Raw genomic sequence first — 21915 nt, forward strand, 5'->3', positions numbered from 1 at the left:
AAATTATCTGAGCATGTTGGTGTACACTTGTGGTACCACATGGTCCCAGCCACTTGAAAGGCTGAGGTGGGAGGATTGCTTGAGCCCAGGAGTTCAAGGCTGCATTGAGCCATGACTACACCACTGCACTCCAGCCTGGGTGACAGAGCAAAACCCTGTCTCAAAAAAAAAAAAAAAGACAGGTTGAGGTCCTAAGCCCCAGTATCTCAGAATGGGAGCTTATTTGGAAACTGGGTCATTGGATATGTCGTTACTTAAATTAAGATGAGGTCACACTGTAGTAGGGTGGGTCCTAATTCAATATGACTGGTGTCCGGTGTCCTTATAAGAAAAGAAGTGGCTCACGCCTGTAATCCCAGCACTTTGGGAGGCCGAGGCGGGCGGATCATGAGGTCAGGAGATCGAGACCATCCTGGCTAACACGGTGAAACCCCGTCTCTACTAAAAATACAAAAAATTAGCCAGGCGTGGTGGCGGGCGCCTGTAGTCCCAGCTACTCGGGAGGCTGAGGCAGAAGAATGGCATAAACCTGGGAGGTGGAACTTGCAGTGAGCCGAGATTGCACCACTGCACTCCAGCCTGGGCGACAGAGCAAGACTCGTCTCAAAAGAAAAGAAGAGAAGAGACACAGACACACACACAGGGCAAAAATGGCCGTGTGATGGTGGAGCAGGGATTAGAGCAATGCAGCTCCAGCCGAGGAATTCCAAGGACTGACTGCAACTACCAGAAGCGAGGAAGGAGCAAGGAAGGCTTCCCCTCCAGCTTTCAGAGGGAACATGACTCTGCTAATGCCTTGATCTGGGACTCCTTGCCTCCAGGCCTGTGAGACAATAAATTTTTGTTGCTTTAAGCCACTCAATTTGTAGTGCCCTGTTACGGCAGCCCTGGCAACAAATCTACATCCAAATCCCCATCTCCAGCTCTGCTTCTAGGGAACCCGGCCAAAGACAACCAGCTTGTTTTTTTTGTTTGTTTTTTGTTGTTGTTGTTGTTTTTGCAGAACTTAATTTTTTTTTTAACTTTTATTTTAAGTTCAGGAGTACAAGTGCAGGTTTGTTACACAGGTAAACTTGTGTCATGGTGGTTTGTTGTATAGATTATTTCATCACCCAGGTATTAAGCCTAGTACCCATTAGTTATTTTTCCTGATCCTCTCCCTCCTCCCACCCTCCATTCTCTGAAAGGCCCCACTGTGTGTTGTTCCCCTCTCTGTGTCCATGTGTTCTCAGCATTTAGCTCCCACTTACAAGTGAGAACACGGAGTATTTGGTTTTCCATTCCTGTGTTAGTTTGCTGAGGATAATGGCCTCTAGCTCCATCCATGTTCTTGCAAAGGACATGCTCTTGTTCTTTTTCATGACTGCGTAGTATTCCATGGTATATATGTACCACATTTTCTTTATCCAGTCTATCACTGATGGACATTTAGGTCGATTCCACGCCTTTGCTATTGTAAATAGTGCTGCAATGAACATAACGCATGCATGTGTCTTTATAACAGACCAATTTATATTCCTTTGGGTATATGCCCAGTAAAGGGATTGCTGGGTCGAAAGGCATTTCTGTCTTTAGGTCTTTGAGGAATTGCCAAACTGTCTTCCACTATGGGTGAACTAATTTACACTCTCACCAACAGTGTGTAAGTGTTCCTTTTTCTCCATAACCTCACTAGCATCTGTTATTTTGGACTTTCTAATAGTAGCCATTCTGACTGGTGTGAGATGGTATCTCATTGTGGTGTTGATTTGCACTTCTCTAATGATCAGTGATGAGCTTTTTTTCGTATGATTGTTGGCAGCATGTAAGACAACTGGCTTTTCCACTCAAAGAGCATAAATTCCAGAGTAAGCATTAGCTGGGCAATAGCAGCATATTCTTCCCTCAGTCAGAGGCTCCAGTGCCTCTCTTTGTGTGAGCTTCTTGCCTCGCTAGTATGAGTCTAGTATTCAAAGTGAAATACTCATATAGCATGACCTTCCTAGTGGATTCCATCATTTAAAACTTCTGCCTGAAATACATTTGCTCCCCAAATGTGAGCAAATGCATCCTGATCCACTCCAACGGTGCAAGACCTACTATATTGGAATTACTGAGAGATGGTACCTCAGTCTTCAATATGGTGCCCATTTTCAAGGCAATTTTGGCTCAGTATCTCACGCCGATAATCCCAGCAAACTTTAGGAGGCCGAGGTGAGAGGATCGCTTGAGACTATGAGTTGGAGACCAGCCTAGGCAACATAGCGAAATCCCCATCTCTGAAAAACATATTTTTTAAAAAACTAACCAGGTGCAGTGGCATACAACTGCAGTCCTAGCTACTCAGGAGGCTGAGGTGGGAGGATCTCTTGAACCCAGGAGTTTGGGGCTGCAGTGAGCTGTGATTGCACCACTGCGTTCCAGCCTGGGCGACCGAGCAAGACCCTGTTTCTAAAAATAAAAAATAAAACAAAATAATTTAAAAAAATCAAAATGAGTCCTGATTTCCCATTTAATACCACATGCAGCACACTGCATTATGGCTTACTGTTTACCAAACTGTCTTTCCCACTAGACTGGAAGTTTCCTGCTGCTAGGAATGGTATGGTATTCATTTTCATTAATCCAACTAGAAATGCCGGGCACATAATAGGACCTCAAGAAAAACAGAATGAAGAAATGAGCAGATCAGAGAAGAAAAAACAAAGAATAATAAAGAGGGGAGAAGAGAAGGAAAACAAATATCTTAAGGGTCCAGATGACGCTTCCAAAAACCATTTTGAACAGTACTAAGAAAACACTCATCATCATCAGGAATGAGAGACAGAAGGCATTTACAGCCAGGATTTAAGAGTCAAACCTACAATTAAAGGCATTAACGGCACTACTTGGCTGATAATAGCACCAGCAAGGCTGGAAGCCCGAGTGTGACAGACCAGAGTGTAAATCAGATGAGCAATTAGAGCAGTTGATCTGCCTGCAATATTTCAACTTTATACACACTTACGTTATTTTATTTTTTTAGAGACAAGGCCTCACTCTACTGACCAGGCTGGAGTGCATTGGCGCAATCATAGCTCAGTGCAGCCTCAAACTCCTGAGCTCAGGCAATCCTCCTGCCTCAGCCTCCCGAGTAGCTGGGAATACAGGCACATGCCACCATGCCTGGCTAATTTTTTCTTTTTTTTTTTATGTTTTGTAGAAATAGGGTGTCACTATGTTGCCCAGGCTGGTCTCGAAATCTTGGGCTCAAGCCATCCTCCCACCTCAACCTCCCAAAGTGCTGGGATTACAGGTGTGAGCCATTGCACTCAGCTCTATACACATGAATACTTTTAATTCATAGAGGCACCGAAAGGTCCCCATGAAACTAAGGCACGGCCTGTAGCTCTATCAAGGGTGAGGAGGCAGCCCTTGTCTGGGAGAAACCTGCTCCCGCAGTGACATGAAACAGGCCCGGCTGTCCCTCCTCAGATGGAAAGGAGACGGCAGCCCCAAGATTAACTCAGCTCAGGAGACGCCAGGTCCTCTGCCTCAAGAAGGCTCAGCATCAGGAGTGAACGGGAACACTCCCCGCCTCTTGTCTGCCCAATTAGATATTCACCAGGTGTGAATACCGCTTAGTGCACTGGAAGGCGACACATTACAGGCTCCCTCTGAATGGGTTCACAATAGAAGACATCCTTTCCTGACAACTGGGGCTGCCACTGTGGAGAGCTCACCACCCGCCAGGCCCTCGCTGCGAGGTGGTGCTACCACCTCCACTTCACCTGAAGTGAGGTAAGAGAGCAGAGGGGCACAGCAACAGTTGGCAGTGGGAGGAAGGTTGCAGACTGGACCCAAGCCCATTTTCTCTGCATGTCACCAAATGGCTCCCCATGGAAAGGCAACTTTTCTTTTTTTTTAAGAGACAGGGTCTCACTCTGTCACCCAGGCTGGAGTGAGCTGGAGTGAGTGCAGTGGCTCGATCATAGCTCACTGCAGCCTCAAACTCTCGGCTCAAGAGATCCTCCTGCCTCAGCCTCCCAAGTAGCTGGAATTACAGATGTGCACCACCATTTCTAGCTAATTTTTAAATTGTTTTTTGTAGAGACGGGGTCTCACTGTGTTGCCCAGGCTGGTCTTGAACGCCTACGCTCAAGTGATTCTCCTGCCTCAGCCTCCCAAAGTGCTGGGATTACAGGCATAAGCCACTGCGCCTGGCCTGGAAGGCAACTCTTATTGACCTCATGGTGGCCAGAGCCCCCTCCCCTGTTTCTCCATCTCCCGTCCCTGTTCCTACACCAGCCATCCTACAGGACAGGGAGAGAAGGAAGGGAAGAGGGGAGGAGGGGAGGGAAGAAGGAGGGGAGGGAGGGAGAAAGGGAGGGAAGAGGGAAGCGGGGAAGGAAGGGAGGAAAGGAGCAAAGAGAGAAGTGGGAAGGGAGGGAGGGAGGAAGGAGTGGCTGGGTCTTTTCCTTTCCTTGGGCTCCCCACATCCTTCTACCCACAATGGGTAGACAGTTATCCTCTAACATGCAGGAATGCCCAGCAGCCGACTGGAGACACAGCCTGGTCCGTGGGCGGCTTCCCGAGCAGCCAACCACATTTCCCGGGCTGGACAGGGGGAAGGAAGCCAATCTAACAGTTGGCCTGAAAAACATCCATGCATCATCCTGTTTTCCAGCCTTCACTTTTTCCCCAAAAAATCAATTTCTGAAAGTCAAAATGATTGATAGCTTTATACCCTGTGCAATCATTCTCCTTATTAAATAACTCAGCATCAATGATTTTAAAAAGGCTTCCAGAGTGGTGGTGGTTACATGAACCTATACATGTGATAAATTTTCACAGAACGATACACACATGAGTGATGCACGTAAAAACTAGTGAAATCTTGAGGTCAGGAGATCAAGACCATCCTGGACAACATGGTAAACCTCGTCTCTACTAAAAAAAAAAAAAAAAAGAAATACAAAAAATTAGTGGGGCATGGTGGCGGGCACCTGTAGTCCCAGCTACTCAGGAGGCTGAGGCAGAAGAATGGCGTGAACCTGGGAGGCAGAGCTTGCAGTGAGCCAAGATCGCGCCACGGCACTCCAGCCTGGGTGACAGAGCGAGATTCCGTCTCAAAAAAAAAAAAAAAAAAAAAACTAGTGAAATCTGAGTAAGCTCTAGGTTAGTTACCAATGTCTATTTCCTGGTTGTGTAAGATGCTATCATGCTGGATCAAGAGGACACAGGAACTCTGCTATTTTTGCAACCTCTTGTGAGTCAAAAATTATTTCAAAATAAAAAGTTTTAAAAATCCAAAAAAGCCTTTTAAACAGTAAAATAAAATAAAATAAAAATAATCACTTTTTTAAAAAGCTCCCAGGAGGAAACACCACAAACCCATCTCTTACCTGAGAACTGGGAATCAGCGCCTTCCACCAGTGCCCGCCCTTGACCAGGTCAACTTCACACAAAGGCACGGAAACTTTCCCAATGACACAGTGGCGGGAGAACTTATCAAAATCCACCACGGTCAGGAGCAGGGTCCTCCTCTGGGCCTCCAGGAAGGGGATCTCGAAGGTGTAGCGCTCCTCAAACACGGGCTTCTGGGTCTTGCGTTTGACCCCGGTCTGCTTTGAGTTCTTCTGGTCCGGCAGGAGACAGATCTTGACGTAGGGGTTGGAGTGTGCCATGTCCTGGCGCGAGCCGTCGTGGGAGATGGGAGGTGGCAGGTCCCTAGCCTCGATCACGCGCACGGTGAGGTGGTTGTGCAGCAGGTCATACTGAGTGCTGAAGTGCAGCATGCCCAGCTGGTACTTGGACAGGATCTCCTCGTCTGTCAGAGAGTCCACGTCGTCGCTGTTGGAGTCGAGGGAGTACAGGTGGGGTTCGAACTTCCTGAAATAGTCGTCGGGGGTATAGGTCCGTCTGAGCACCGAAGGCTGGATGGGCTCCTTCTTGGCGCTGAGAACGCCAAACTCGATGGGTTTAATATCGATGAGTGGAGAGCTGGGACGTCTTGACTCAAGACCTGAGAGCCACCAGAAATAACAATGAAAGCCACATACGGGGCAGACCTGGGCCACTCTGCAGGTGAGCAGACTCTTGCATTGTTTACTCTGCTTCAGAATGACCTTTGCCATCTTTCTCCACACTCTGAAATACTCACTGATTCTGTGACAGTTTGGTGGCACTATTGTCACCTTGCCGTCATCACAGCAGCTAAGTGCCAGGCACTGCTCTAATGGACTGTGCGCATTACATCATCTCATATGTGCAATCACAATCTTCACATCCCCTTGAATTATTAGATAATTCCTATTATCCCCACTTTATAGACAAGGAAACAGAAGCTTTAAGTAACTTTCTGAAGGTCACGCACTTGCAAGTGGAGGACCCAGGGGTCAGGCTGGTCTAGCTGGCCCCAGAGCCTGCCTCTAACCATTATCCTATGATGTCTCCACTTTAAGAGAGTGAGCTCTGGGACCAGAGTGCCTGGGTGGAATTCCATCTCAGCCACTTACTCACTACTCATGTACTCATTACCAGTGAGCCATGTGACTCCAGCCATATTCTTTTGACTCTCTGGGACTCTGTTTTTCCATCAGTAAAATAGAGTTAATAATGGCACCTACCTCAAAGAATGTGGTGAAGATTCACTGAGCCAGGGCATGCAAAGGGCATGGCACAGAATGTGCCCGTAGGCACAGACCAATAAATGGGAACGATTGTACTTCTTCAGGGTTCATATTCAAACCTCATTGCTTAGGGGCCGCCTCTCTCCATTCCATGAACCAGCAGAGTGCATTGATCCCAAGTTCATTATTCCAACCTTTGCACATCCCTCTCTTCTAGCAATGAGCTCATGGCATTCTTGCTAATTGCCCAAACAGCTGTCTTTATGAGACATTTGCCAGAGGCATGGGAGGTACTCTGATAGATGTATGCTAAATGGAAGTCACCTGTGTTGAGAGCTGGGCATGAGACTTAGAAATTATCTAGGCCCACACTGTCCATAGAAAGATAACACAAGCCAGAAATGCAAGCCACACATGTAACTTAAAATGTTCTGGCAGCCATGACTTTTAAAATATGCAAAAAAAAGGGCAAAATTCATTTAATTTTATTTATTTGTTTATTTTGAGACAGAGTCTTGGTCTGTCGTCCAGGCTGGAGTGCAGTGGCGGATCTCGGCTCACTGCAACCTCCACCTTCCAGGTGCAAGTGATTCTCATGCCTCAGCCTCTCAAGTAGCTGGGACTACAGTTGTATACCACCACACCTGGCCCATTTTTGCATTTTTAGTAGAGATGGAGTTTCATCATGTTGGCCAGGATGGTCTTGAACTCCTGGCCTCAAGCAATCTGCCTGCCTCGGCCTCCCAAAGTGCTGGGATTACAGGTGTGAGCCACCCCGCCTAGCCTGCAAAATTAATTTTAATATTTTATTTTATCTACCCCACTATATCCAGTGTATACTCATTTCAACATGGAACCAATATAAAAATATTTTAGTGAGATACTTTAAATTCTCTCTCTCTTTTTTTTTTTTTTTTTGAGACAGAGTTTCATTTTTGTTGCCTGAGCTGGAGTGTAGTGGTGCAATCTCGGCTCACTGCAACCTCCACCTCCCGGGTTCAACCGATTCTCCTGCCTCAGGCTCCCAAGTAGCTGGGATTACAGGCATGCGCTACCATGCCCGTCTAATTTTGTATTTTTAGTAGAGACGGGGTTTCACCATGTTAGCCAGGCTGGTCTCAAACTCCTGACCTCAGGTGATCGTCCCGCCTTGGCCTCCCAAAGTGCTGGGATTACAGGCATGAGCCACCGCGCCCAGCCTTTTTTTTTTTTTTCTCTCACTGTCTTAAAAGTCCAGTATGTATTTTGCACTTACAGAATATCAGTAAGATTCAGTCTCACACCACTTACGTGCTCAACAGCTACGTGTGTCTGGTGATTGTTATACCAGACAGCACAGCTCTAGACCAGCCCTCTCATTTTACAAATGGGAAGACTGAAGCCTAAAGAAATCCAGTGCTCCCTCTGTTTCACTATTTCATGCTCTTGAACTCTTTTTTTTTTCTCTACTTTTTTTCTTTTCCCTCTATCCCCAGGAAAGGCTGGACACCAATGATCTCCACCTGAATGGATTTGTTTCATGCATTTTAAGCTTTTCCCTCTGTTAGGTGAATTTCAGACATCGGTTCACGCAGAGCAGAGATACTTTTGTGGAGCAGAAGGAGGTTGGGAGTCTCTGGGTGTTTGTCCTCTTTTTTCCTCCTCGCCCAAATCATGCCATTTGGTCAACACATATGCCACACAACAGAGTGGACAAATTGGGTGGTCAAATTTGATGGCCACACATACATTTTGTTTAGGCTTGAAAGTAAGAATGTTTCACATAAAAAAAACCCAGATTGCCAATATCTCTTTACAAAGATCAGACAATACTGGGCCCCAAATCTCATACAGCTACCATTGGCCAGAGCTGAGTAGCAGACACCCTGCCCCCTTTCAATGGGGCATTCGCTTTTCAATTGACCGAAGTCCCCACCCTGCCCTAGTAACTCTCCAGACAGAGCGGCAGCTGCCATTTGTCACTGCACTCAGGCAATGTTTATCTCTATGCAACCTCTGCACTTGGCCACCGATGCAACCCGCCTAGCTCCCAAAGTCACCAGAATTGACAAGCCCTGCTATATAATATAGCCACACTCATCTTTCAGAATCTGAAATAATATACACTGACAGTGTTAATCAATTCAGCCAATTCAATCAAACTTAAAATTAATAAAAGCAAAAATCAATCAAAATGATTGCTTTTGATTAAACTCAGCAGCAATCAGGTGTGATGCCCTCCTCTGTCACACCGTCATTATCTCTCTCTCGCCCTGTCTCCTGGACTGTCATCCCACTCTGCCGCCCTCCCCCAGCAACAACACTGCCCTTCATGACTCTCCGTGAGAGAGTGTCTGGGAAAGCCAGCCAAGGCCCCCAGAAAGGTACAGCAGAGATACTTACTCGAAATCCTCCGCGTCAGGCTGTATGTGGACTTGGATGTGTCTGAGGACGAGCGTCTTCCATCCGGGGAATTGGTCCGTGGGGTCAGCGGCACTTCGCTGGCCGTGTGAACAGAGTCACCATCCTTGTCACTGCTCCGGCTGGCCATCCTATAGGAAGGGAAGTGGTCTCAGTAGCTGTCCAGGGATCCCCGGGGACTGGCATCTCTGTCCCTTAGGGGTTAAGACCCACGATGAAATCGCTCTCAGACCCATTTTATGCAACATGGAATAATGCAAATTTGAAACAGTGTGGTGTCCTTAAACTCTCAACAACGTCTTGTTTTTTGCACAAAATGTGAAATGATATGAAGAAATATTCCCCAATTTAGAACAATCTGTCAAGAACTTGCATAATTTCAAAGCTGGGGTTGGGCGGAGAGCTGTGTAAACTTAAGCTGTCGCCACGTGGGGGCGCCACTTTGGCTCAGTGAAGCCCGAGACCTGTCAATCTCCAGTCTGGAGTGAACCGTCTGGTTGTTTTACAGGCATCCAAACTTCTGCTTTTGGTTACAAATGTCCTGGTATTTCAACAGTCACTGTGTCTATAATTTAAGATCTTTTAAAAATATCCTATAACAATGTCACTCAAGGGTTCTTTGAGTGGCAGAAATGGCCCTGAAAATCAACAATTTCTGAACAGAAGTTTGATGTAAAGAAATAGTTATAAATTAGCAGCAGCCGTGACTCAATGTGCTCCCAATAAAGAACTGCTGAGAGATTGGGAAGGAGGAGGTAGGGGTGGATGGAGAAGGAAGACGATACAGGGTAGTGACTGGGAGAACCGCTGGGGCTGAACCCTGGCTGGGTGCTAGGGCAAGTCCCTTTCCCCTCCCATACCTCCATTTCCCCATCTGTAAAGTGGAAATATTGACAGTACCCACATTATATGGTGGTTGTAAACACTGAATGAGTTAACACATATAAAATGCGTAGAGGCCGAGCATGGTGGCTCACACATATAATCCCAGCATTTTGGGAGGCCAAGGCAGGAGGATCCCTTGAGGCCAGGAGTTTGAGACCAGCCTGGGCAACACAGCAGGACCTATCTCTACTAAAAAAGTTGGCTGGGCATGGTGGCCCACAACTGTAATCCCAGCACTTTGGGAAGCTAAGGCAGGAGGATCACTTGAGCTCGAAAGTTTGAGATCAGCCTGGGCAACATGGCAGAACTCTGTTTCTACAAAAAAATTTTAAAAATTAGCTGGGCATGGTGGTCTGTGTTTGTCGTCATAGCTTCTTGGGAGGCTAAGGCGGGAGGACTGCTTGAGCCCAGGAGTTTGAGGCTGCAGTGGGCTAAGATTGTGCCACTGTACTCCAGCCTGGGTGACACAGCAAGAGACCCTGTGTCAAAAATAAATAAAATGCTTAGAACAGTGCTTGGTTGTGTAGTAAACAGGTGTTCAATACATCTTGAAACATTTTTTATTGATTGATTGATCATTTCATTGATTTTTTTTAAGAAACAGGGTCTCACTATGTTGCCCAGGCTGGACTCGAACTCCTGGGCTCAAAGTGATCCTCCCGCCCTCAGCCTCTTGAGTAGCTGGGACTATAGGTGCATGCCTCCATGCCCAGCTTAGTTGATGTTATTACAACTGGGGTGGCTTTAAGATCCCCCCCAGTACTCATAAAGCTAGGTAAGGATGCTGGAGGGATGGGAAAGGAGGTAGAAAAACAGCTGGTGACGTCGTTTTGAGACTGATGCTGCTAATAACATGCCGCTAAGCCATCATGGCTGTAGATTTATGCCTTCTCAGGCTGCATCCCCCTCAACTTGACATGAAAGCCTACGGGAAAACTCGTCTTGAAAAATGCAAGTTTTGAATGCTGTGAGGTCTTCAGACTCATCCTGTGCATGAGATGAGACTGATCTGATGTTCTTCAAAAGCGTTATCAGGAGCTAGGCATGGTGGCTCATGCCTGTAATCCTAGGACTTAGGGAGGCTGAGGTGGGTGGATCACTTGAGTTCAGGGGTTCGAGACCAACCTGGCCGACATGGCGAAACCCCATCTCTATTAGAAGTACAAAAATTAACCTGACGTGGTGGCACGCACTTGTAGTCCCAGCTACTTGGGAGGCTGAGGCATGAGAATCACTTGAACCTGGGCGGGCATGGTGGCTCACGCCTGTAATCCCAGCATTTTGGGAGGCCGAGGCAGGTGGATCACAAGGTCAGGAGATCAAGACCATCCTAGCTAACAAGGTGAAACCCCATCTCTACTAAAAAAAAATACAAAAAATTAGCCGGGCGTGGTGGCAGGCACCTGTAGTCCCAGCTACTTGGGAGGCTGAGGCAAGAGAATGGTGTGAACCCGGGAGGCAGAGCTTGCAGTGAGTGAGATTGCACCACTGCACTCCAGCCTGGGCGACAGAGCAAGACTCCATCTCAAAAAAAAAAAAAAAAAAGGAGAATCACTTGAACCTTACCCAGTCTTGGGTATCCCTTTATCGCAACACAAAAAAAACTAATACAGGTTGGGAGAAGGATGAATAACTAATTTGCACCACTGTTAAAAGGCAGAACCCCAACTAAGCCAGTAATGCTAAACTCTAAATGGCACACTCTCCCAATCGCCAAGTGGGGCATCTCTGAGATGCCTGTAAGAGCTCTGCACATTGTAGGCATTCAACATGTGCTTGTTGGACAAACAATCAACCAACTTGACTGTAATTCACTCTTCAGTGAGGGTCTTTCTGGCATTGCTTCAAAAGGCACCAGTCAGATTGTGCAGTGTTCCTAATCTTCACCAGCCCAGCCCAGCTAAGAAAAGTTGGGGGCCCACAGGACATGAGCGTATGTGATAATTAATGTTGTGTTCCCAAGATCACACGCAGAGCACACACAAAGGGCCAGCTCATCTGCCACGTGCCAGTCCACAGAGGCAAGTCCCATGGTTCTTGGCTCAAATGTCACAGTAGGAACAGCACTGCAAAGCCCATACGCTTGACATTTCTACTTCCTGTCTGTTTGATAACATGCAGCTGCCCACTTGGTAAATAAATCTGGGGAAAACACAAAGCTGTAAATTTACTTTCTGAATGATTTAGCCATCTTCCCTTTACAGATTTCTCTTACCGTTTTGCATTATGCTCAGTGTCAAAAATGTATTAAGCACTGCCCAGTGTTCAAAAGAGACCTCATTCATCCTGGGAAGCACAAAGGTCATGCACAGCTGTTCAGTCTGTAGACTGCACAACCCTAGGTGGTGCCATTCATAATGGCCACCATGTGAATGGCACCACCTGGAGTTTTGTGGTGTATTGGCCCTGCTGGGAAAGTTCCAGTCCACTTCTCTACTAGTGGCAAAACCAAAAGAAGTGTTTTCCCAGAGGGTCCCAGCCCCCCTTGCCCCTGCTTACACAAAGGGTCAGCAGCAGTCAAGGCAAAATGCAACTGTCCTCCAGCTCAGCATGAGAACCTAGGCTGTGCATCTGTAACACTCAACATTTGTATATCTAGGGGGCAAACAGGTACCTGGCTGTGATATTCAACACCTACGAGGGGTCTCCGCTGGTATAGAAAATCCAAATTCCTACTCCGGCATTCAAGACCCAACTCAACCTGAGCTTGCAGGTTCCCCCAGCTCTTCCTAGATGTAGTTGTGGACTGAATCCTACAGGTGTGTGTAGAGTTGAGATTTTTGGTGAAAGCAACTCATTAATCAAGCGATAATTCACAGCCGGGTGCCGTGGCTCTCATCTATAATCCCAGTGCTTTGGGAGGCTGAGGTGGGAGGACTGCTTGAGGTCAGGAGTTTAAGACCAGCCTGGGCAACACAATGAGACCCCTATCTCTACAAGGGGTGATGTCTGCCCACCTCTCTAGTCAATTTCCTCCTCTCTAGTCACAACACCCCAATTGTCTATTACAGAGGTCTGCAAACTACAAAGCCAAATTCACTGCCTGATTTTGTAAATGAAGTGTTAATGAAACACAGATGTGCCCATTCATTTACTGTCTACAGCTGCTTTTGCATAACAACGGTAGAAATAAGTAGCTGCAACAGAGACCATATGGCCCATGAGGTTAATATATTTCTTATTTGGTCCTTTAAAAGTTTGCTAACCCCTGGTCTAGTAGTTTAGTTCATGTTTCTGGTGGAAATGACCATTTCCCTGGTTTCCTCGGTGGGCAGATAACTGGCATGATTCTAGCACCATTTCCTCCAAGTGAAAGTGATTGGTACATAACCCAAGCCAGGCTAATAAGAGTCTTTCCTTGTTTTGTTTTGTTTGTTTGTTTGTTCGTTTTTTATGCAACTGCAACAGAATGCAAGTCTAGTGCTGCCACATAGAGAAAACAAGCTTAACAATGAGGCCAATACAGAAGAAACAGAGAAAGAGAGAGAGAGAAAGGCTCTGATGACATGATTTCTGCTCCTGGATCCAGCTATGCCTGAAGCCATCATTCCTGATTCTTTCATGACAAGGTCTTATGCAGGACAGTCATATATGGAATGCAGGGTGTAAATGTACAACTCTAGGGGGCAACCTGACTTACATACCTGCCTTACCTCCTACATGAGACTGAAAATTCCCTGAGCATGGTCACAGGACCCTATCTAGCCCTGTATATACCACAGCGCCTGGCACACTGTACTTAAGAAATAACTACAAAGGGAACTGAGATTAACTTTTCAACTGACGATTGGCACTTTCAGGATGCAAGTTCTGCCTGTAGGATCGTCTGTCAGTCAACAACTTTTTCTGAGTGAACAAGACAGGCAAAACTCCCTGCCCACATGGAGATAGCATTCTTGTGAGCATAGCTTTAAGGACATTAGATGGACTGAACTAACGTCTGCTACATAGACCAGTAGAATCCTTTTTTTTTTTTTTTTTTTTGAAGTCTTGCTCTGTTGCTCAAGCTGGAGTGCAGTGGCATGATTATAGCTCACTGCAGCCCTGACTTTCCAGGCTCAAACGATCCTTCCACCTCAGCCTCCCGAAGAACTGGAACTCTAGGCACCAACGTGCCCAGCTAATTTTTAAAATTTTTGTAGAGATAGGGGTCTCATCGTGTTGCCCAAGCTGGTCTTAAACTCCTGACCTCAAGCAGTCCTCCCACTTCAGCCTCCCAAAGCGCTGGGATTACAGATGAGAGCCACGGCACCCGGCTGTGAATTATCTCTTGATTGATGAGTTGCTTTCACCAAAAAGCTCAACTCTACACACACCTGCAGGATTCAGGCCACAACTTACGAATAATGAATAATGGAAGAGTTCTTTAACATTGTGTTCATATCAGTTTAATTAATCTCTATTGATACCTAATACTGACAGAAATAAATGCTCATAAAACTTTTACTCTGTGCTAAGCATATTATATGCATATCTCATTTATTTATTTATGTATTTATTTTTGAAACAGGGTCTCATTCTTTCCCAGGCTGGAGTGCAGTGGCGCAATCACAGCTCACTGTAGCCTCAATCTCCTAGGCTCAAGCGATCCTCCCACCTCAGCCTCCAGAGTAGCTGGGGCCACAGGCACACATCACCACATCCAGCTAATTTTTTGATGTTTTGTTGAGATGGGGCGTGGGGGGTCTCACTATATGGCCCAGGCTGGTCTTGAAATCCTGAGCTCAAGTGATCCGCCTGCCTCAGCCTCCCAAAATGCTGGGATTACAGGCGTGAGCCACTGCGCCCAGCCAGAGTTACTTACGTGTATAATCACCAACAAATTATCAAGCATTCCTAACTACTTTTCCACATTCCAAATTCATTGACTCCCTGCAACAACTCTGAGAGAGTTATCATCCCATTTCACAGATGGGAAATCAAGGCACACAGAGATCAAACCACTTGCCCAAGGTCACAGAACTAGAAATAGTAGTTGAGATCACAGAGCCTGGATACAGAGCCATTTTGCTATGGAAATATTTGATACTTGCTTCTAAGAAGAGAAAATGAGAGGCATGAGGCATGAGCCCCCAACTTGGAGGGAAAGATGGGACACCAGAGACTTTTGGAATCTCAGGCCAAGGACTGAGCTGAAACAGCGCTGCCTCCTTCCACTCTGCCAGGCTCCAGCTGTGGGTCCTGGCCGCTGTCTCTCTTCCTCTCTGGGCCCGCCCCTCCAAATCATGACAAGCTCACTTGATGACTTCTTGATCCTTCCCAGCCCCGACCTTCTTGACTGTACCCAGGCTCTCGGACCATGTCCCTCTCTCAGTCACAGAGAGGTGGACCAGGCACGTGGCTGAGAAGCTTCAGAACTGTGTTCCCAAAATATCTGAGCGACTGGCAGATGGAGATGTTGTATGCAGGCGCGGGAGGAGAGCGAATTAGAAATAAAACGAAAGATGCCAGAGAGAACATAAACAGCGTTGGAGGACAGGATGGAGCCTGGAGGTGCTTTTCTGCTTCCCTGTTTCTGAAGTTCTTGTTCGGAGCAGCAAAAAGGCACTTGTTTGTTCATTCCGTCTACCCTTCCATGCAACAGATATTTATCGAGCCTTTACTATGTGCAGGCCCTGGACTGGGTGCTAGGGAATCTTGTCACGCTGACTTGGATGGAAACCCTCAGAATGCGGTCAGCCCCTGAACAATACAGAGGCTCACAGATCTCCTTTTCTGCTTGGAACAACACTCCACGTGACTAAAAATGCCCACACACTTAGCATTACACGGTTCACATCTCAGAAGGCCCGATGTGCCACTAGGTGAACTAAAACCACACCACCAGCTGGTCTCGCCAGCTTGCCGAACAAAATGAGGGGTACAAAACATATCCCCAGTCTGCAGCAAAGTTGCCCTTGGAAACTCAGCCTGCTTCTCTTTCATACCCCCAAATCCTCCCTCCCGTGGCCCAGACCCCCAACCCCCCTTCTCAGAAAAAAGGAAAAGTCTTGAAATTGATTTCAGAGAAGTTCAGAGCAGTTTTACTTACAGCCAGGGAGGGGTCTGAGCAGGGAAAGGTCCCAGAATTTCAACTTCATCCTCACTTGACTGGCAACAGCTGGACTCGTAGCACTTCTGACAGCAGTGCCGGCAGGTCCATCTGCACAGCAGCAGATCAGAGATTCTAGAAAGAAAACCCTGAGGCCATTGGGGGAGGCGGGCGGGGGGATAGGGGGAGAGGGGAGGTGGCCAGGGTGGGGAAGAGGAAGAGGAGAAACAACACCCAAAATTACAGGCAGCCGATCGCGGATGAGAAATAGACATTCAGGAGTTCTGGCTCTGCTGCTGAGTACTTAGAACAAAATGTTTTCCATTTCTATTTACCAACTGCAGGCACAAAGATAGCAAACATCAACTCGCTGGAGCCGTTAGTAGCAAGCAAAACATTTGCAGGTATTTTCTTTTGTAGTTTATGTGAACGTCTTTCTTGACATGTGGGTGGTTTATACAACATCATAAGGGCTATACAGTATGTTCAAAACATAATGAATATTACTGTGTCTTCTTGAAAGCGGGGACAAAATATTAAAAAAAAATCTCGGTGACATGAAACAGACAGAGATAATGAAACGGAATAAGTAGGGGTGGAGAGGGAAACTTGTCTTGTCAACTGGTGTCTTTTCAAAACCGGGATCTCCTTTCGGTAGAAAGGAATGGAAACTGTGCTGTTATTAACACCAGCTTATTGTTGAATATTCAATGTCCCCACAGCCCCACATAAGACTCCAAAATGAAAGTCAGGCATTTCTTGATTAGAAACCAGACCAAACAAATCATCAAATGAACCCACCTCGTTTAATGGTTCCAACTGCCCTTTTAAGATCCACGATGAAGCCAAGGGCGTAAGGGAACGAAGGGGTTAAAGAAAGAGAGACAAGACCAGTTTAGCAATATTCCAGCAACTCAAAAAAAATTTAAAAAAAAAAAAAAAAAAAAAAGAAGCCCTGCATATTTCCACTTACCATCCTGGGAAGGGAGCTGACTTCCTAACATCCTAACAAGGTGTTGCTATTTTCAGGGCTGCTGGTAGCCTCCTGGTTAACCCACACCAAATAAATGGGAAACTTTAGCATTTCGATTTGATTTGCACCGTATGCTGTTATGAATCAGAGCGGGCGGATAGATAGTCATGCTATCCAATGCAGCCACACTTCAGGAGAAGAGCAAACCTTCCTATACAGAAATAGCCATGTAGCCAACCCAAAAGGACATGATTAGCTAACATGCAGGCAGGCACACAGTGGATGTTACTTGGCTCCCCCGCCCTCCCGGAGGCCCTACCTTCCAATTCTGCTCCAATGGTGATGGTGGGGTGTTTCCTATCACCACCCACAAATAGAGGGAACTAAAAAGGAAGCCCTAATCTGGTCCTCTTGAGGAAGGAGGTCCTCCCTTCCTGTTGTGGCCCCACCCCGCCTCCCCATCTTCGTCTCCTGGGTTCTCAGGACACAGACTCCCTCCTTCTCTTTAAAATGGTTTTCCAAATGGGCCAAGTAGACTAGATAGGTTAGAAGTACCGCATCCCAACCTCAGGCATGTCCCAGAGGTGAACTGAGGTGGGACTCAAACTCAGAACTTTGAATCAAGGGGGAGAAAGTTATTATCTTTTTTCCGATTCTCCTTCAAGGAGGAGAAAGTCTCAATCTGGTACCACTACATGTTAACATCTTTTACCACTTACCAGTTTCCACCCTCCCCCATCCCCTTTCTTTTAAACAAAGTAGATCTTGTCCAGAGCCTTGGAGACAGTCATGTCCACCTAGAATTCAATAATGTGGCATTATTCCCATTGCGTTTATTCTTCTAGTTGCCTTCTGCCCATATTACATGGTCTTGGTTTCCTATGTTTCCTTTTCATATGATTTTTTTAAAGTAAAAATAAAAGTGAGCCCATTTATAGAAAAACAATTAAGTTAATAATAGCATAGGTAGGGCTGGGCACAGTGGCTGATGCCTATAATCATGGCACTTTGGGAGGCCAAGGCGGGTGGATCACCTGAGGTCAGGAGTTTGAGACCAGCCTGGCCAACATGGTGAAACCCCCTCTCTTCTAAAAATACAAAAAATTAGCCAGGCACGGTGGCAGGTGCCTGTAATCCCAGCTGCTGGGGAGGCTGAGGCAGGAGAATCACTTGAACCTGGGAAGCAGAGATTGCAGTGAGCCGAGATTGCACCACTGCACTCCAGCCTGGGCGACAGAGTGAGACTCTGTCTAAAATAATAATAATCATAATCATAATCATCATCATAGTACAGCTGGTACATGGCTTGTGAAAAAATCAAAATCCTCAAAGTGGTAAGGGAATAACAACAGCTTGGGAAATGGTCAAAGGCACTTATCAAAAAATCTCTAAAGCCGAAACTCAAACCATACACAGAACAAGACCCAAAGGTGCTGAGGGGCCATGCAACAAGCTAAGCCAGGAAGTACTAGAGTCCTAGTCTCACCATTGACTGATCATGTGCCTTGGGCAAGTCAGGGGGCCTCTCTGAGCCTCGGTTACCTCTTCTTTAGTGGAAAGGCTACTCTATACCTCAAAGGCATGCTGCTGAGGTGGCACAGGACACTGCCTATGCAAATACTTGCATGTGGTCCAGCTGAAAAATCAAATGCACCCTTTCTGTGATGAGAATTAGGTGACTGTCAAGACCTAGTGGAACCCAGTAGGCACTGGGTATTGTCCTGGCAGGTACAGCAGGGCACAAAACAGCAAAATATTATACCCTCATAGGGCTTACATGAAAAAGTGCTTTAGAATGTTTAGGATAAAGTGATACTTTTTCCTAATAATTCATGACCATTTTCTGAATATAGGGAAGCATTTCCTAGACATGTGGTGGTCAAAAGAGGCCATTTATGAAACCAAAGTGAACAGAGACAAGGCCACCTCATGGTCCTGCTGAAAAACAGCCTCCCCAGCTATCTCAAAGCCCAAGTGCAAGATGAGTGTCAAGGAGCAGAGAGAAACCAAAGAAGATGAAACAGGGTGCCCTGACGTTCCCAGGCATGCTGAGTCTTTCTGGCATTGGGTCTCCTGGGCTTACGTGTTTGACACCGATGGAAGAGAACCAATGCACACCGGAAAGAAAGAGGAAGAAAGACAACCCATGCATTCTAAACAGAGGTGGGCAAACTAAGGCTGGCAGATCAAAACCAGCCCCGCAGCCTGTTTTGCTACAGCCCTTGAGCTAAGAATAATTTGTACGTTTTTAAAAGGTTGAAAAAAAAAAAAGATGAATGCCTCTTGACTCGTGCAAAGTATACAAAATTCAAATTTTGGTGCCTGCAAATAAAGTTTTATTGGAACACAGCCACGCCCACTCATTTACTACTGTCTATAGCAGTCTTGGTGCTATAGTCAGAGTGGAATAGTTGTGACAGAGACCATGTGATCCTCCAAGAGAAAAAAAATAGCATCTGGCACTTTACAGGACAAAAAAGTTTAACACCTTGTTCTAGAAGGAAAACCAAGATCTCTGGGTCATTGTCATATGAGATGCTTAACATATCTACCACAGTCCCCCCTTGAGATCCCACCTTGACCCCTAAGCAGCTGTGTGGCCTTGGGCAAGTCACTTAATTTCTCTGTGCTGAAGGCGGCCATTAAGAACCCCAGGAGCCGGTAATCATGTTCATTTCTCACTAAACTGTGCACTCAGAGGGGCAGAACTGTGCTGTTTTCATCACTGTATCCCCAGTGCCAGCACTTAGTAGGCGGTCGCCCAAGTGTTTGTTGGGCAACTATTGAATAGTCCCTGGACAACATTCAGCACACAGTGGGTAGACAGTAATGTGACCTTCATTGAACTTGAAAAGAGAAACTGGCGATTCCACGAAAGGGAAGCCAATCCAGGGAATCTAAGGCAGGAGACGAATGGAAGAGGCTCCGCCAGGTGACACAGCACAGAGTTCCCGGCAGGCTGAAGCATGTGAGGACACGATGAGGGGGATATGTGAGCCAGAGGGGAATGGGAGGACCAGCAGCACCCCTAGCTGTGGCTGAGGGGACAAGATGTGAGCCAAGATGCACCCTGGACGTGGGAGTCTGTAAGCTTCTCTGCCCAGCTCAGAGGCGCCAGCACCAGAAGCAGCAGCTCAACGGGTCTCACTGCGGGTCTGCCTGCTTGACCTTGGCGCTGACCTGCGGTCACTTCCCTTCTTGCAGAGGAGAAAGGTCTTTTCATCAAGAAGCCCGGCCCACCCCTCCGCCCCCTCCCCCCAAAAAAGGCTGCTTAGAAATTATTTCAGAATTATTTCAGCCCAAGGATTCTTGGGGGACGTTTCTTCAAGGTGAAGAGGGTCCACATCTCCCAGACCCCAGTGCAGCGGAGTAAAGTAACAGGCTCCCTTCTCTTCACCAGCGCACCTCTGGCCTCCGGGTGTCCCCCACCCCTCAGCACCCAGTGCCCGGGAGAGACGACGTCCTTGTCCCTCCTGGTCGGAACAGCTGCCTCAGGCTCGCTCCGCCGGCCAATTAGCCCGAGCCGTCACCACGGCAACGGCAGCTGGCGGGCCGGGCGGCTGGCGCGCCCCGGGCCGCCCTCCCCACGGCCCCTCCCCTGGGGTGGGGTGCCAAGGAGAGGGAGGGGGCAGGGGAGAAGAAAAGTCCGCCCCACCCCCCATTCCCTCCCCCAGAGGCAAGGGCGCGCGTTGCAGAGTACACATAGGACCCTCCATCCCAGGGTTTGGGGGTCCCCAGTCTCTCCTCCCGGGGCGCACCCCTGTTGCTTCACAGGTTGCCCGCGCACGGGCACCCTTTTTCTCGAAGCAAGTTTGTGGGAGCCTAGCCGTGGGCCCTCTCTTCCGCGCGCTCCCAGCCGGAGGGGGCGCGGCACCCCCTACCCGCACCCCGGACCTTGCCCCCAGCCTCAGCCCTACCTGGATGTACGCCATTTTCGCCCGCGCGCACTCACTCCGGCCCGGGCATGGCGCCGCCACGGCCACTTTGCCCTCGCCAACAGCGGAGGGGGAAGAAAGCAAAGGGGGAAAGGAAGAAAAAGGCAGCCGGTGGCCCCAGACGTGACTGGCGTGGCTGATGAGCGGCGCCCGCCCCTCCGCCGGCCGCCCCGTCCTTGCCTTTCCCTGCGTTCCGGCTCTCGGAATCGGGGCCGCCTCCCCGGTTCGGAGAGATTCGGCGCCCAGGGCCCCCGCCTCGGCCTCCCTCGCTGTCCCGTGCTCCCCCCCGAGGCGCTCCCCAGGCTGGAATAAGGCCGGGGCGCCTGGGCAAGGAGCCCGGGGCAGCTGCGGGGACTGCAGCGACCCCAGCGCAGGCGGGGCCGGAGACGCTGGGGCCCGAGCGCGCGGGAGGCGGGGGATGGGATGGGGATGGGGAAGGGGGTGGGAGGGGGCGGTACACAGGTCAGCCCATCCTGCTGGCACGGGGGCTGGCACCTACCGAAAGAAGCGCCCCCGGGGCAGCCGTGCAGCCGAGGGGACACAGGGCATCCTGCCATGAAGTCTGCAGCAGGGAGGGTCCTTCCCATCCAGCCCTCTCCCCAAACTGGGTTGGAAAAACTTTATTCCCGCCCCACCCGACGCGCCTAGCACGGTTGCGGTGAGGCTTGCAGAGGCTGCTTGGATGGGAGCCTCAAGTTAAGGTGGGCGTAGGGCGTCCCAAACGGAGGTGCTGCGTCCAGGGCTGCAGGGGGCGCGCGGAGGGAGCTGAGCGCCCCTTTACCCTAAACCCGCCGGAGTTGCTCCCTGGACGCAACAGGTCTTGCGCGGGGCGGCCCGGCAGCGCCACCCAGCGTCGTGTCCGGCCTCGTGCGCTCCTCTGCCCACCGGCAGGCGGCCGCCAGCGAGCGTGCGCCCCGGGGCGTGTCCACCGCCGCCCTCCTGCCTGTCCTCGTGGCTGGGGCGCCCTGGACCCACAGGCCTCCATCAAACCTCCCAGCCCAAGGCCTCTGGCTCTCCACTCAGAGATTCGAGGTGGAACATTGCCCTCCGCTGGATTTCTTTTTTATTTTATTTTATTTTATTTTATTTTGTTTTATTTTA

At 48.4% G+C, this 21915-nt stretch overlaps 1 protein-coding gene across 5 annotated transcripts in view; it reads right to left on the reverse strand.

Moving 5' to 3' along the window:
• The window catches only part of SYT17 (synaptotagmin 17), a 98939-nt gene extending 77721 nt beyond the window's left edge, over nt 1-21218 (reverse strand). Inside the window, exons 1-5 of one of the 5 annotated variants that reach the window (XM_032144832.2) lie at nt 20797-21218; nt 16708-16725; nt 15907-16055; nt 8973-9121; nt 5364-5983 (exon numbers count right to left, since the gene is read on the reverse strand). In XM_032144832.2, coding sequence (XP_032000723.1) covers nt 5364-5983; nt 8973-9121; nt 15907-16055; nt 16708-16725; nt 20797-20811 — 951 coding nt within the window. In that variant the 5' untranslated portion in view covers nt 20812-21218. Of the gene's footprint in view, nt 1-5363; nt 5984-8972; nt 9122-15906; nt 16056-16707; nt 16731-16879; nt 17160-20796 lie in introns of those variants that run through there. The other 4 variants (XM_032144833.2, XM_032144834.2, XM_032144835.2 and 1 more) reach the window with 4 other exon arrangements.
• Between the last annotated feature and the right edge of the window lie 697 nt (nt 21219-21915).

The sequence above is a fragment of the Hylobates moloch genome, unplaced genomic scaffold, assembly GCF_009828535.3.
Source record: "Hylobates moloch isolate HMO894 unplaced genomic scaffold, HMol_V3 SCAFFOLD_23, whole genome shotgun sequence".
In the NCBI taxonomy this organism is placed as follows: domain Eukaryota; kingdom Metazoa; phylum Chordata; class Mammalia; order Primates; family Hylobatidae; genus Hylobates; species Hylobates moloch.